General features: G+C 34.9%; 1 protein-coding gene across 1 annotated transcript in view; it reads right to left on the bottom strand.

Annotated features, from left to right (window-relative positions):
* The window catches only part of LOC145682405 (polycystin-1-like protein 2), a 68,895-nt gene that overhangs the window by 22,170 nt on the left and 28,815 nt on the right, over window positions 1-17,910 (bottom strand). Inside the window, exons 9-12 of the mRNA XM_081754016.1 lie at window positions 11,561-11,687; window positions 8,807-8,912; window positions 4,094-4,235; window positions 854-1,035 (exon numbers count right to left, since the gene is read on the bottom strand). Of these exons, the coding sequence (XP_081610142.1) occupies window positions 854-1,035; window positions 4,094-4,235; window positions 8,807-8,912; window positions 11,561-11,687 (557 nt within the window). The remainder of the gene's footprint in view (window positions 1-853; window positions 1,036-4,093; window positions 4,236-8,806; window positions 8,913-11,560; window positions 11,688-17,910) is intronic.

Below are 17,910 nucleotides of genomic sequence, written 5' to 3' on the forward strand. Positions count from 1 at the left end.
ACCGCACAATGGCATGCCCAGTACCCATGGCTGTGTGCGTATGTAAAGATAATAAACATTTTCTCTATATTATGTCTTCTTTTCTGTTTAGTAGGGACAAAAATACATGGCGTTCTCATGGCGTCGATCATACAAAACTTTAGAGTCATGTGAAGTCGTTATGAAAATTCCAAACAATACATTGTATCTATGTGTTTCTTGGCTACATACGGAAAAACAAGAATTGATTTTTCTACTCTTTAAATCCATAATGGAAAACACAAAGGAATGGGACTCTGAAACCAGAGTTTGTGCAGCTGGATATAATTAAAACCTTCGAAGCTTTAATTTCAATTTTCTATTTCATCTGCTTTCTGTTGCCTTATCAAGTTTATAAATGTTGTTCAATATGTTACAAAAGAAAATTCATAATGTAGGTTATTGCGAAAAGAAAATGGATGATTTTGAAGAATATGTAAGATCATTGAGAGACAGTTTCGACTGTATTTGGTAGAAAATGGAAAGCATTTGAGAAACCTGAAGAACCACACTGTTTAAAATATCAAGTCAAAATGAAGAGGGATTTGAGAAAAAAAAATCGTTCCCGATGTCTCTATTTTGAAATTGTTGTTACGCTGAAAGAAGAAGTGAACACTAAATTTTCTGATATTGAGAAACTAGAGTTATTCGTAGTAACAACCAGTAACAATCGGCAAAGTGATTGAATGTCACGCCACGCCACGCCACTGATTGAATGTGAAGCAACTGTGTAGTAATTTCCAGTCATTCTATTTACAATACTATTAGGCTATTTATTATACTAGTAACCAGCAACTGATTGTTTGTACGCATCTATATTACTTCTAATACTTACGGACATGTTTTTGGTTTAATTCTGATTTGTCTTAATACACCGTATCCCATAATACGGTTTTGCTTGTCATCAATGAATCCTCGTAAACCATACGGTTGCATGCCATTATACCATCTGTCTGACCGCAGCTGTTCCATAACAGCAGATTGAGTCCAGTTCCAGAAACTGTCGGTTGTTACGACCTGAAATAAGATATTAAAAACAAAATACTTGTGAATATAAATTATTACAACACAGTTTTTACCTTACATGTTGGATTTCACAGAATTAATTTAACTTTAGTGCAACATAGCTGTTTGTTGAGTAGCGCACATGTCCTTTTCATGAAGCTAAAGTACCTGTAAAAGCTCCTGTTTCAAACACAATGCCGACGACGTTTGGGAGATGATTCCTGACACCAAGATAAAACAAAAAATATGGACCAAGCTGGGTGCAGAAATCCGTCATTTCGAAGTTATAGGCTGCCGAAAACATGAAAGAGTAAACTTTAAAGGTCCATAGCTCCAATACTGTAGGACCTACCGTAGTCGGATCAAGACTTCACTTACGAACTAGTATGTGTTCTATCCAAATACCCAAGTTTCACATTCGTGCGGTACTTCTGCAACAATTTTTATAGAGGTAGTTGATGAGTACTTCAAATTATAAATCCAAACTTCCTCTATAAAAATTGTTGCGTGAGGATTCTTACCGTAGGATTCTGAAACATGTATTTTTGGATAGTTTCTAAGTGAAGTCTTGACCCGACTACAATAGGTCCTACAGTATTGGAGCTAAGGATTTTTAAATTTCTTTTTTTTTTTTTTCATGTTTTCGGCAGCCTATAACTCCGAAAAGAAGCGTTTGTACACCCAGGTTGATCTATACTTTTTGGTATCTTGATGTCAGGAATCACCTCCCAAACGTTGTCGGTATTGTTTTGAAACACCCTGTATATATTCGTACATATAACTAACTAACTCTCTGGTCTATGGAACCCGCAGGTTCAGTGCCGCGTTCACAAAAGCTCTCCACTGACTTCTATCCTTAGCTAATTGCATCCAGTTTCTACTTTGTATTCCTATCTCTGCGAGATCCATCTTAATATTATCCTCCCATCTGCGCCTAGGTCTTCCTAATGGTCGTTTTCCTATGGGTCTACCAGTCAAGACTTTGAAAGCGTTTCTACTTTCTTCCATTCTAGCTACATGACCTGCCCACCTAAGCCTCCTAGACTTGACGACCCTAACAATGTTGGGTAAACCGTATAAACTATGTAGTTCCTCGTTATGAAGTTTCCGACATTCCCCATTCCCGTTCCTCTTGGGTCCGAATATTCTTCTCAGGATCCTGTTCTCAAATATTCGTACATATAATAAAATAATATTATTATATAGTTAAAAGATGCAAACACAAGAACATATCTAAAGTAAATTATACTACTTACAATCCTATCGAATATGGAAATAATATTATTATATGAAGAGATGCGAACGAGAGACATATCAGAGGCAAAATATGGTACTTAAAATTTCTTTAATCATTTCAAGTTATTAGGTAGCCGTCATTATTAAGAGTAAAAGAATAAAGAAATTAACTTGTAAGAATTGTATAAGGTATCATTAAGATGATAAGATAATAATTATAAGATCCATTGAATTCCAACGCAATGTTAAAAAAAACAAAAGAAAGTAATTATGACTCAATAAGAAATTTATGAACTTGTGGACTTACAAGTAACGTTTTGAGATTAGCTATCACGGGAATGCTAGCAAAACAAGGAGAGTACACGTTGCCACTTCAAGGAAATTTAAACCAGCATAATTTAAGGGTATTTCTGTAAAACTTTAAATTATATGAGTATGAATTGTAAACTTTTTATAGTAAGTGCTTACTTATCTCCACCTCAATCAGTTAAGCTTCTTCAATACTTCTGTCGTGTACATAGAAATAGAATAAGTTAATGATAAACTATTGTTGTGTATTGATCTCAATGTGAGTCAAATTGATAACTTAGTTAATTGGGATAACTTCTCATCTTAAATGAACCCTCCGTTTAACACTCAGGAATATACTTCTATATAATTTACAATGTAAACTATTGAATTGGGTAATTGTGTATATTTTGCTGGCGATTGTTCTATATAGAAACCACGAACAGTATCTGATTTAAGTATAATGTTTTACAACTGATCATTCATGTATCATGTTTCTTCTAAGATCTTTCACGTGCTGGAATTTCTTCGCCTTCAATTCCATTCTAAGACACTTATTAACTTTCAACTAATAATTAGTTAGATCCATACTTGAATACTACGATGATTGATGTTAATCCTATTAACATAACCATAGAGATATTGTTTCAGCTGTTTTTCACTATATGGGAACCATTTTACAATAACAAAATTGACCAAATGGAATGTGGAGAGATGGGGTGATAATGAAATGTTTTTATTTCTAGAACGACAAAAGATATTGTCGGTCTGTTTATCTTAATTTTTCTCATAGATTCACTCAGATACTTCAAACAGCAGAAGAACATTTACAGATATAAATTTTTCCAGTTAGGTAAAGAAGTTCAAAATGAATTGCTTTCGCTTAATCGGGAACATATCCGTTCATGTACCTTCTAGAAAAGATCAATCACGACATAAAACTCTACTGTACTTCCTTACCTCTAGAAATAACATGCAAAACCATTATTTTGCAGTGGTAATGCAAGACTAATACAATGAAATCAGTAAACATTCGATATTGATAGTCTTGTAAATAATCACTGCGTTTTAACGAGGAAACTTTCTTGTGTCTTTAGAACACTGAAAACATTTCTTTTTGTACAAGATAGTTAATTTTCTTTCCTGTAAATTTTAATCTTTAAATTCTTTGTACCCTTTCATTACATCTATACCCTTGAAGATGAATCTTTGTTCTAGATAAATAAATTAAAATATGAATTCTCGAGGATTTTAAGCATAACTTAACAATATATATCTTTCTTCTTAACTCTGTATTGGAGGTCATATTGAGTCTAATTTATCTCTTTTAATCTAGTTTTCTTGTTTTTACACCACTGATAATATGACTTAATATCACTGAAATAATTATATATATATATATATATATATATATATATATATATGTTTTCTTCATTCATTCAAAGACATACTTATATACTATATTTTGTATAAAATAGGATTCTATATCTTATTTTTTAATTTTCATTTTTTTCTATTTTTTTTTATTGTTTATTAATATACTTACTCTTTCAAAGCGATAAAGCTTGATAAAATTCCTATAAAGATTATTCTGTAGGACATATCCATGTGAATCTCTATGACCATACGATATAACAATTACTATCCAGATGAATATTGTATAACCAACTACTTCGTAAATGATTGACCTGGAAAAAGAGGAACGAAAATGCCACTCAGTTTCTAAATTTCATGACAACTATTCTTGCATATAAATGACTCAACAAAAATGTAAGAGCTATTTATAAATATTACGTCAATACATGACTGAAACTTACCGTAAAGTGTTTGGCCTATCAATTTTACTGATTATTAATTTAGAAAAACAGACTGTATCCTTGAACACGTGGTGGTAGTTCTAAGTGAGGAGTCAAATAGTAGAAATCACAATTTAAGAAACCGTTGGACTAGTAAACAGTGGTCTTGGAACGTTAAGTACAAAAACCGAAGGCACTCACGTCTATATCGAATTTATTTGTAAGATTGCCCTTCAAGTAGCTTATATTATATTGAAATCATTTTTCTTTTTCTTTTTTTTTAAAAAAAGCAAATTAATATTCTAGAATAAAATATTGTGAAAGATGTTTTACCACTCATATGTGATATTACAATTCTGAAGCCCTGTTTCATGTAAATTGTTTTAAACAATAATCAATTAATGAAAAACTAAGAAAAAACGAAACGCTATGGAGAATTAATACTGAAATGCTCGCTATGAAAACACTTACATATTAGAAAAGCATCTAAAGAAAATAGAACAAATAAAAGTACTTAATAGAAACAGGATAAATAACGGTACTCTACATTTTAAACTGTTGTATTTCTTAATTCAATAACTGTTATATTTCTTAATTGTATACACTGGTTTCTAATTAAATAATTTGTTGTGAAAAGTTTACAGTTTCGATTTGATTAATTAAAACTCTTTATAATAACTACAAGTACATATTTGCTTCTGTTGGAGAAATGTAAATTAGAATTTATTTCAAATATAACTGAGAACTTGTGACACTATTTCGAAGTTATAGACAGAGGGAATTGCATACAATAGAACAGAGAGAAAGTGTAATTTATTCAAGATTTTAAGCAAAGGTTTTGTAGGCGTGGTTGGAAAGGAAACCCATTAGCCACATAAGATTCCTCTGTGGACTGAATACTTCCAGCTAAAGTAAAATTTCCTCCAGAATAATATTAAGCTCTAAACTAACTAACTCTATGGCCTATGGAACCCGGAGGTTCAGTGCCGCGTTCACAAAAGCTCTCCACTGACTTCTATTCTTAGCTAATTGCATCCAGTTTCTACTTTGGATTCCAATCTCTGCGAGATCCATCTTAATATTATCCTCCCATCTGCGCCTAGGTCTTCCTAATGGTCGTTTTCCGATTGGTCTTCCAGTCAAGACTCTGAAAGCGTTTCTACTTTCTTCCATTCTAGCTACATGACCTGCCCACCTAAGCCTCCTAGACTTGACGATCCTAACAATTTTGGGTAAACCGTATAAACTATGTAGTTCCTCGTTATGAAGCTTCCGCCATTCCCCATTCTCGTTCCTCTTGGGTCCGAATATTCTTCTCAGGATCCTGTTCTCAAATACTTTCAGTCTATGTTCTTCCCTCAGAGTAAGCGACCATGTTTCGCAACCATACAGAACAACAGGCATGATTATCGTTTTATATATTTTAAGCTTCAAATTCCTCGACAGAATTCGCGACGACAAGAGATTTTGAACCGAATAGTAACACGAATTCCCTGCTTTTAGTCGACATTTAATTTCTTCGTGAATATGATTTTCGTCTGTTAATATTGATCCTAAATATTTGAAAGTATCCACTTTATCAAAAGTATTATTTAATATTTTAACGCCTCCACAATTTGCCGTATAACGGTCCCGACGCACTTCCATGTATTTAGTTTTCTCTGCATTTACTTCTAAACCCATGTCCCTGCAAGCGTTTAATAATATCTCTGCATTTATTTCTACTGTTCTCCTATCATCCCCTATTAAATTTACATCATCAGCATATGCCATAACCTGGTGAATGCCGTTCAACTCTAGGCCCTGGTTGCTATCTTTGATTTTCCTTATGGCGTATTCCAGCACAAAGTTAAATAATAATGGCGACAACGCATCTCCTTGTTTCAGGCCATTTTCGACGTGGAAGCTCGTGGACAAACATTTTCCTACCCGGACTTTACTTTGGGATTCACTTAAACATATCTTAATTAATCTAAGTAGCTTTCTCGGTATTCCAAGCTCTGTAAGAACGTTGTATAATGTTTCTCTCCTAATCGAGTCGTAAGCCTTTCTAAAATCAATAAATAGTTGATGTACCGGGGTATTGTATTCCCACTTCTTTTCGAGTATTTGGCGAATGGTAAATATTTGGTCGATAGTTGATCGATTTTGTCTAAATCCGCACTGATAATCTCCAATAATTTTATCTGCGTATGGGGTCAATCTTGCTAACAGAATATTTGAAAGGATTTTATAGGATGTTGACAGAAGAGAAATGCCTCGATAATTATTACAGTCAGTTTTGTCGCCTTTCTTGTGAATTGGAACAATGATTGACTCTTTCCACTCTTCTGGCAATTCTTCCTTGTTCCAGATAAGGAGAATGAGTTTGTGTATCTTGTTCCACAATTTTTCGCCTCCAGCTAAAATTAACTCAGCCGGAATTTCATCTACACCCGGAGATTTGTGTTTCTTTAATTTCTTTATAGCGGCTTCCACTTCTATTCGATTGGGTTCTGGAATATACGGATCTGCGGTGTGTATCTTCTTTTCTCCACGCACATTAGTTTTTGGCTGTGTGTTCAGCAAATCTTCAAAGAAATCTTTCCATCTATTTAAGAGGCTATCCGTATCAGTGAGAACTGTTCCGTCAGATTTCTTTAAGATATAAGCACGAGGTTGATAGCCTTTCTTAAATTCGCTGATCCCCTTATACATGTCCCGAATATTTTTATTTTTACTATTATCTTCAAGTTCCTTAATTTTAGCTTTCAAAAAATCCCGTTTCTTTGTTCTAAAAGTTTTGGAAGTTTCCCGCCTGATATCTGCGAAATTTTGTGTAGTTATTTCATTCGGATTTTGTAGCCACCGTAATTTTTCCTGTTTTCTCTTCTCTGCTAGTTTAATGCATTCTTGGTCGAACCATGGTTTGTTCCTACGTATTTCCGCGTGTCCCAATTTTTCTATTGCTGAACTTTTAATGCTATCTCTAATTTCAATCCAAGTATCCTCAACACTAGTGCACTCCGAGTCTTCTAAAACCGAGAATCTATTCGAAACTTCAATCTGGTATTCCTCTCTTACCTGGCTCTCTTCTAATTTCTTTAAATTAAATCTCTCCGTTTTCGGACATTGAGTATTACCTTTATTCAACGATAATCTCTCCCGTATTATCGCTGCTACCAGGTAGTGATCAGTGTCACAATCAGCCCCTCTAAACGACCGGACGTCAATTATGCTAGATTGTCTTCTTCTATCTACTAAAACGTGATCAATTTGATTATGTGTTTTCCCGTCTGGTGATGTCCAAGTGTATTTATGAACGTCGCGATGTGGGAATTTTGTACTCTTCACGATTAGGTTTTTGGATGTTGCAAAGTTCACGAGTCTAACACTGTTGTCATTACTTTCCTTATGCAAACTTTCGTTCCCTATAATCGGTTTGAAAATATCCTCTCGTCCTACCTTCGCATTGAAATCCCCTAATAGAATCATCATATGGTATCGCGGGAATTGGTCAAATATCCGTTCCACTTCTTCGTAAAAACTATCTTTTATATAGTCACCCTTATCTTCAGTTGGAGCATGTACATTTAAAACAATAATATCACACCACCGTCCCTTAAGAGTAATAAAAGAAAGTCTGTCAGTAACAAATTCAACCCGTTTAATTGCTGGTAATATTCGTTTGTGAACGAAAAACCCTGTTCCTAACTGGTGATTTTTATTTCCTTCCCCGTAAAAGAACGTAAAATTTCCGGAATTCTCAGATCCATTTCCTTCCCACCTAACTTCCTGAACTCCTACTAAGTCCATCCTGTATTTCTCTAACTCACTCGTTACAGATTTTAACGAGCCTGCCCTATAAAGACTTCTAATATTCCATGTTCCAAATCTCATGTCCATTTTCTTTTGCTGATGTCCTGCCAAGTTATCAGTCCTTGTCCGAGGCTTTTGTGAATGTTTCTGAACAAGTACCTTTTTTTACAGGATGAGGGTGTTAGCCTTACCCAAACCCCCAAGCTGGAGGACCACTCCTAGTCGTCTGTCCGCGACTGCTTATTCAGTATATTCGCAGCTAACCTCTATATCTAGAGGCCTTCTCCTCGATCCGCAACCTGAGGACGCGCCATGCCGTGGTGACAGGAACCCACGTTACACGGAGAAATTAGGAGAATATTAAGCTCTGGAGAAATTAAACTATGCTCTAGTAAACTCGTAATATTTCAATATTATATTCACTAGTATATCTGCTTTGGACCACGGGGGGGGGGGGGGGAAGGGGGGCTCAAATTTGATTCCTGGTCTTTGAACACATTATGGTAGTTGATACCACTTTAAACTGTATGCATGTCTCATATAGCTTCTCTGTTGAAAAGGAACAACTAAACTAAAACTAACATTTTGTCGTAAACCTCATTAGTTTAGCTATGCCATTCTCCAATCCTGCCAGTCTTTGTTAAATGAGCATACGAAATACTTACCACATTTTAACTTCTTTCAATCTTTTACTTCTTATTTCTGCCAGACGTTTCTCTTCCAGAGGTAGACGATTGGGTTTCAGTCTGTTTGTAGAATGCCTTGAATGTTCTGAAAGAAGTACGAATATTTTACTTTAACTAGAGGCTAGCCATGTTCGCATATGCACAACTGCAGCAGATATATAATCCAAATTTCATGATAAACGTCGTAAAACATTCTTTGCATTTTGAACTTTTAAAAGTGCGTATGCAAGTACAAGCCATCATTGCCCTTAATTTCAATTCTACAATGATTTGATTCCATTGATAGATGACAAACTTAGTCAGGTAACAAATTTACAGAAAATAAATATATATTAATAGAAAAGATATTATAAATCACAAACGCAATAATTATGATCTATGTACAGTCAGCGACAAAAGTTCCTTCCGTTTGGTAAAATTTATTTTGGGAATAACGGTGGTATGGCTGGAACGTACAACAGTGGTATGGCTGGAATTTACAGAAAATTACATTGTTTTTAATTTACTGAAAACTACTCAAATTGTCCTTCCATTCTGGTTGTTTACGAAATTAACTTCATCAAAAGCAGAGAACTTTTGTCATTGACTGTACAATAACTAACTATTTAAGTATTATTTCGTATTGCTAAAATAATAAATTTAGTAAATAAGTGCAATACGCATAGCAGTAAACAATTATCCATGATTTTATTTTTATCTTCTTCTGTTTAAGACTGGCCTTTAGTTCCTATTTAAACAGAATTTGTTACCTTTTTATTATGCCCAAGGAATTGATTTAAAATTTCGATTGTGCATGATTTAGGAATCTTGTAATAGTGAATAGTCTGTGAAAAATATTATAGTATGGTGAATAGTCTGTGAAAAATATTATAGTATGGTGAATAGTCTGTGAAGAGTGTAATTGTAAATAGACTGTGGCGTTTGGCTGGCGAATAATCTGTGAAGAGTAAGAGGTGAATAATCTGTGGCGTTTTGCATGAGTCGACAGTTTGTGAGCAGGAGTCGGCGGAATACAAGCGTGCATGATTCAATTAACTACAAAGAAAAGCAGGGACAATAATATTTCTTCTCAGCAATTTGAAGCGTTTTGTGCATGCATCTGTACCAATAAATAAAGAGCAGCCTAGTTTTGGGTAAATAGTTATTTAATTTGTAAAAGTATTAGCAGTATCACATCCTCATCGCCATTGCTATTACTACTATTCATGCTAAGAAATATTATTGTCCTTGCTTTTTCTTGCATTCTTGTAATATGCACACTTGTGTTCCGCCAACTTCTGCTCACACACTGTCGACTCATGCCAAACGCCATTGTCCTCTTACACTCTTCACAGACTATTCACTATACTATAACATTCTTCATAGAGTATTCACCAGACAAACGCCACACACTAATTTACTATTACACTCTTCACAGACTATTCACCATACTATAACATTCCTCACAGAGTATTCACCAGGCAAACGCCACAGACTATTTACTATTACACTCTTCACATACTTCACCATACTATAACATTCTTCACAGAGTATTCACCAGGCAAACGCCACACACTAATTTACTATTACACTCTTTACAGACTATTCACCATACTATAACATTCTTCACAGACTAAACGCCAGGCAAACGCCACAGACTATTTACTATTACACTCTTCACAGACTATTCACCAGGTAAACACTACAGACTATTTACTATTACACTCTTCACAAACTATTCACCATACTATTACACTCTTCACAGACTATTCACTATTACAAATCTGAACCTTGTACTGTACATAATAATACTTCACTCGCTTATAAAGCGGATCAAGTTCTCTCAGCATGCGAAGTTTGATTCCGATCGTATGAGTTTGATGTAGATTTTTGTATTTGAAAATATGATGGAATATTTTACCGCCCATAACTCGGAAACCGAAAGCTTGAGGAGCATAATATTTTATACACTTATATAGCAGGTCAAATATAATAATTTGTTTCAACAATAGGACAGAAAGTGAATATCAAGTTCTGTGCGCACTTATAGAAAACGCCAACTGAAATATTTGAGAATTTGAGAAAGGTTTATGGAGACAATTGCCATTCTCACTGCCATGTTTCTTAATGACATAAGAAGTTCAGTGCTGACAGGAAGCCTGTGGAAGATGACGAGCGCTCAGTTCGAAACAAGTCTGTCAGAATAACTGTAACGATCAGTAAAGTTTGAGATAATCATTTTCAATGAGAGAAATTCGAATTTCAGAGGGTGGTTATAAGACCTTGTAGGAATGAATACGAAGACAGTTCACCAAATAATAACAAAGGATTTGAAGAAAAGGAACTTGTGTGCATATTTCGTAATCTATTCTTTGACGAAGTGGAAAGAGTGGGTCGTTGCATTCGTGACAAAACTATTTCTGTCCTACTACACCACACATCTTACCAGACCGGTCAATCTGTGATTACTTTCTTTCCCCCAATTTAAAAGTACCATTAGAGGGTTGCTTTTTTGACGATGTTGCCACCACCAAGTCACGAGGACCTTAAACACCACTACAGTCCAGGACTTCCGGAAGTCTCCATAACTTACTGAATTGTAAAGCTGCATGTAAACAAAGGATGTTCCTACTTTGAATAAACCGAGGTAACTTGATTCTATTTGTTATTACTTTACTTTTACAGACTCAATCTCGTTTCCGATTGCTGCACTGTGTATATACTGATAATACAAAAAAAGCACAATGCACTGACCTTCAACTGAACAAATCCATTTCTTCTTAAGCACCATTTTTGAATCCATTTCATCTTCATCTGCATCGTTGTAGCCATATTCGATCCTTTTACAAACACAACTGAACATCATGGCCAGAAGGAAAAGCTACAAAAAGGAGTTACGCATATTTCAGTAACAAGTTTAACTATACAAAAGGAATATATTTAATTAACAATGCTGTCAGTGTTAGGTCGTTACTGTATTAACCAAACTTTGAAAGATCTAAGACATAATAATTGTAAACTTTTTCAAAAGCACCAATTCTAAATAAGAGACTATTTATATATATTATTGCTAAATTATTGTTAATAGAAAGAATTTCGAAATCATAAACTTAATGAATATGAAAATGAGTTTATTATAAAATAAGTTGAATCATTTATCTTGAGAATATTAGGATAACCATAAAACATTTGAGTGCAATTTTTAAAAGAGATATTAAATATTTTCAAAACACTATCTAATCTATAACGTGTTGTTTGTTAGCTCCGTCATGGGCCGCTGGTTGTTTAAACCAGGACAGAAAAGGTGTATTATGGAACTAGACATTAAACATTATTATTATTATTATTATTATTATTATTATTATTATTATTATTATTATTATTATTATTATTATTATTAAATGAGGGAAACTAGCAATGGAAGAGAAACAGCAAAAGGACCTATCCGGTTTGCCTCTGTAAGGACCAGAGTTTGCCACATGATTAGGTCAAGTCATATTCGTGCTAAATCGAATCTGGAGATTCCAAATCCAGATGTGAGATATTTCAAGCACTTAAATTCCGCGTGGGGCGCCCTGAGTAATTCGAAGAAGATGCATATACTTTATCATTATTATTGATTTTACTCAAACAACTTGACTTTTAACAATGCTCTATCCATATTTATCTTACGTGCTATACATCGTTTTTAAGTTCTTCAATATATCTTTGCAATAAGCTTCCAATTAACTATCTCCTTATTATAGTTTTTGAGATACATGGACGAATTCATTTTTTTCACTGATTTTTCATTTACTTTAATGTTCATCTTTCGTGATTTTTGAATATATTTCATCCATTTTAGGACAATTTGCTTTTGGAATATAGAATTTACATAGTTTTTTTCTGTATGAGCTTATTTTCGGCCATCTCCGTCTTTTCGGTTATGAAATAAGTGGAGAAATTGTTTGTTTTTCATTCGGTTTCATTTGACATTAATGTTAATGTTTCGTGCTTTTTTTTGATTATGTTCCATCTATTTTACGACAATTTCTTTTTTGAACATAGAATCCACATAGTTTGTTCTATATTTAATGGAAGTTTTAAACATCTTCCTCTTTTGATTTTTGAGATAAGTGGAGGAATTATTTGCTTTTCATTGATTTTCCATTGACATTAATGTTAATGTTTCGTGCTTTTTGACTATGTTCCATCGATTTTAGAACAATTTGCTTTCAGAATATAGAATCTACATCGTCTATTCTACATTGGAGCTGAATTTCAGCCATCTCCCTCTCTTGGTTTTTGAGATAAGTGGAGGAATTATTTGTTTTTCATTGATTTTCCATTGACATTAACACTTTCAGCCCCAACCCTATTTGAGTAAATTTCATCCCGGGACCAGACTACAGTTTGCTATGAACACTGTCAGCCAATGTGTATCTATTTGATACACGTGGTCCATCAGTAAACCCTCACTGTGTATCAAAAAGATACACATGGGACAGAAAGTGTTAATGTTAATATTTCGTGCTTTTTGGCAATGTTCTATGCATTTTAGAACAATTTGCTTTCAGAATATAGAATCTACATGGTCTCTTCTACATTGGAACTGAATTTCAGCCATCTTCCTCTCTTGGTTTTTGAGATAAGTGGAGGAATTATTTGTTTTTCATTGATTTTCCATTGACATTAATGTTAATGTTTCGTGCTTTTTGGCAATGTTCTATGCATTTTAGAACAATTTGCTTTCAGAATATAGAATCTACATGGTCTCTTCTACATTGGAACTGAATTTCAGCCATCTCCCTCTCTTGGTTTTTGAGATAAGTGGAGAAATTATTTGTTTTTCATTGATTTTTTATTGACATTAATGTTAATATTTCGTGCTTTTTGACAATGTTCTATGCATTTTAGAACAATTTGCTTTCAGAATATAGAATCTACATGGTCTCTTCTACATTGGAACTGAATTTCAGCCATCTTCCTCTCTTGGTTTTTGAGATAAGTGGAGGAATTATTTGTTTTTCATTGATTTTCCATTGACATTAATGTTAATATTTCGTGCTTTTTGGCAATGTTCTATGCATTTTAGAACAATTTGCTTTCAGAATATAGAATCTACATGGTCTCTTCTACATTGGAACTGAATTTCAGCCATCTCCCTCTCTTGGTTTTTGAGATAAGTGGAGAAATTATTTGTTTTTCATTGATTTTCTATTGACATTAATGTTAATATTTCGTGCTTTTTGACAATGTTCCATCTATTTTAGAACAATTTGCTTTTGGAATATAGAATCTACATAGTTTCTTATACTTTTAAGCTGAATTTCAGCTATCTCCTCGAAAGTTTGTCCACGTCACTGCAAATGGATAGGTCCTTTCAACAATTTACTTTAAAAATGCCTTTGTTCTACTATCTTAGTGCGAGAACCTGAAAGAGAAATACCGTTACTTCTATATTCAGCTAGATATTCTCGGACTCGAGAAATGAAATCCTATATATATATATATATTGTAATATCCTATGTGATGTCGTAAACAAGCAATTCCACGCATCAATGTTTACAAACACCACCACATGGTTCAGCAAAAGGATCTCCCACCAGAGGAACCTATAATCACATGCAGACGACGGCTTCTGGCCCCTCTCATGGAGCAGAAGACGACATCGGAGCAGCAGCGCCACCGCCACCCAAAAGGACCCTATAAATTGGATGGACGAAGGCAACTCGATACCAGTTTTCTGGTAATCCTCCTACTGTCTGCTTCGGGACTTTAGGAGTAACCTAACCCCAGGGCCTCTAGTCTGCTTCGGGACACTCCTATCCTTTCTCCTGGCTTTGCCTGCTTCAGGGCTCTGATTGGGAATCTTAACCTCAGCCGCTTTGCCTGCTTCGGGGCCCTGTTGGCCATCTAACCTACCCACTGCTTGCTTCGGCGCTTTGGGCACCTAAAATCCACTCCTCTTTGCCTGCTTCGGGGCTCTGTTGGAGATCCTGTCTGCGACCTTACGGTCTAAGACCACCTATAGCTAACTCACCTTGATTCTAGAGAGATCAATTTGTATAGTATTTTTTGAAAATACTTTTATAAAGGAAAAGTTTTATAATAAAACTGGTAGTGTGAGTCGATTCCGGACGCTCTTTTTATTAAATGCTCTACCCAAAATCCTATATGAGACAAAGTTTTACAATATATATAAAATTGTAATATTTTATAACAATAAATGTGAAAATCAAGACATATGAGAAATATATTCGAAGAAGAATGACAAATTACTGTATAACAGTTGTAGCTAGAATTATCCAATAAAGAAATTCAAAGTCTTTCTCAAGAACTCAAGAAACCGTTAAATGGACAAATTCCACTAAACACAGCAATTTAACATAAAATTTTCCTATTATTAATCTAAACAACATTTACGTCTAAATTGAATTCTAATAATGTTTAAATCCAATAATTTTCTTTGTATAACGTATTTCAAATGGTGAGTTAATACCAGTGGCGGATTTAGAAGGTAAAAACTGGGGGGGGCAGCCAGAACCCAGACTACCTTAAATTATTTCTTCACTCAAAAAACTGGGGGCCTAGATTACCCCGGCCTCGTGCAAGGTCTGCCACTGGTTAATACTATTATAATACAAAATCAAACACTCACTAAAAATAGTAATGTTACCAGACTACATTCACTTCTCTTATGGAATTTTTTATAGTACTCCACTATGCACTAAATACTTTCAATATCACAACGAAACCACAGTCGAGTAAACATTGAAATGTAGCTTCGTTTAAGAACACCATATAACTCACAAAGCGGTATATAAATATACGTAATTTGTTACACGTAGAACAACAAGGCATGTGTATTGGCCATTTCTACAATTTCCTTCGAATGGCTTCATCGGCCTTGAGACGCACACTCGAAGGTACAAGATTTCCAGGTTTCCACAAGAGGCGCTAAACTAATAGGTGGTTCGTGCGTGTTTGCATAGCCTCATATATATATATATAAAGTGGTAATTACCACAGGTAACACACTACAGAAATAAACTAGAAAACGTCTCTAATACAATACTAAGCTGGATGTGTTCCTGTGATGATAATCAATTTGTACTTTTATTTTAGTTTCTTATTGACATGATTGATAACCATTGATGAGAAATTAAAATAATTGATTATCATCATTGGAACACATCCAAGTTAGTATTATGTTAAATTTTTATGTGTTTTCTATACGTTCTATTACTTACACCCTCCATTCCAAAAGAAACCGAACTTTTGAAAACAAATAGTACCACTAGTGCCATCTGTTGTAATATTTTACCGGTAGATGGCGTAGTCCCTCATTGACAACTGGTATAAATGTCATGACATTTGGATGCACGGCAACAAAGTTATTGCGTTTCAACTGTCAGTGTGTTGTGTACATCGGTCGGAAAATGAGTTTCAAACAACGAGCTGCAATTGAGTTTTGTGTTAAACTGGGTAAAACTTTTAGTGAAACGCACCAAATGCTACAAATGCATATGGTGATGAGTGTCTATCCCGTACGCAAGTTTACGAGTGGTTCAGGCGATTCAAATCGGGTAAAGAGACGCTAGATGATGATGAAAGATCAGGCCGTCCCAGAACCGGATTATCGGAAGAAAACATCGAAAAAGTGCGTGAATTCATCAAACATAACAAAAAATCGTCGGTGAAAGTTATTGAAATGGAATTAGGCATTCCTCAAACAACCGCATACCGCATTTTGACCGAAGTTTTGGGCCTTAAGAAGGTTAATTCGCGGTTTGTACCACACAAACTCACCGAAGACCAAAAAGTTGATCGAATTGCGCATTGCAAAGACATCGTTAAAAGTGCTCGGCAGGATCGAAACTTTTTGAAATCGATTGTAACTGATGACGAGACGTGGTGTTTTGAATATGAGCCCGAAACAAAGCGGCAAAGTGCTGAATGGAGAGCGCCGGATGAAGGAACACCCAAAAAAAGTCGCTTGGTGAAGTCAAAAGTTAAGGTGATGCTGATTTGTTTTTACGATTCAAAAGGAATTATCCACAAAGAATTTGTTCAGCCCGGCCAGACAGTCACTGGAGAGTTTTACTTGGGAGTCATGAAGCGTTTGCTGGCAAGAATTCGTCGTATTCGGCCCGAATATCGCGAAATCGGCAGTTGGACTCTTTTGGACGATAATGCACCATCACATCGTTCGCGACTTGTAACTGAATTTTTGGTCAAAAAATCACATTATTCGGTTGCATCATCCGCCCTATTCACCAGATCTCGCTCCGTGCGATTTCTATCTGTTCCCGAAACTGCATTTGGCGATGAAAGGAAAGTGGCACGCATCGATTGATGCTATTGAGAAGGCGACGACCGCCGTCCTAAAGACCATTCCAATAAAGGACATGGAGAAGTCGTTTGACAACTTGTTGGAGCGTGCAAATATGTGTATCGATGCAGAAGGGGAATACATTGATTAATAAAAATGATTTGTTCCAAAATGTACATTGATTTTTTGTTTGTTTAAAACGTTCGGTTTCTTTTGGAATGGAGGGTGTATTATTTATTTATTTATTTATAATAGGTTTCAGATACAACACTAGGTCATTTTACACTGAAACATTTTAACAATTATGTAACATAACAATAGAATAACAATTTGAAATCAAGATAGTACAGTACAATGGGAACATTACAACGATAGTTTATTTATAGATGATCTGAAGGTATGCTCATTTGAAAAAAACGTCTACAGTTTCTGGTAACTTATTATACGTGCTAACAATTCGGTTTAGAAGGGACCTTTGGACAATATTAACTCTCGCAGCTCGAGTGTAAAAGAGGTCACTAGCACGTAACCCTCAATTGCTCAATTTTAAATATAATCCAATTGATTTGATTCAATAATACAAATGTGAATATCATGATACTGGTACCATGGAAGAGGGGAAAGATTCTTCTCTGGGATTTCACCTGCTCTGACACTTATGCTTCATTCAACCTTACTTTTTCTTCATCACGAGAAGGCGCTATTGCAGTCCGCAGAGAATGCGAGAAAAGAAGAAAATATAAAGAACTAGTCGATAGATACATGTTTGTGACCATAGCGGCTTTTAGGG

The sequence above is a fragment of the Thermobia domestica genome, chromosome 3, assembly GCF_964235325.1.
Source record: "Thermobia domestica chromosome 3, izTheDome1.hap1.1, whole genome shotgun sequence".
NCBI lineage: Eukaryota > Metazoa > Arthropoda > Insecta > Zygentoma > Lepismatidae > Thermobia > Thermobia domestica.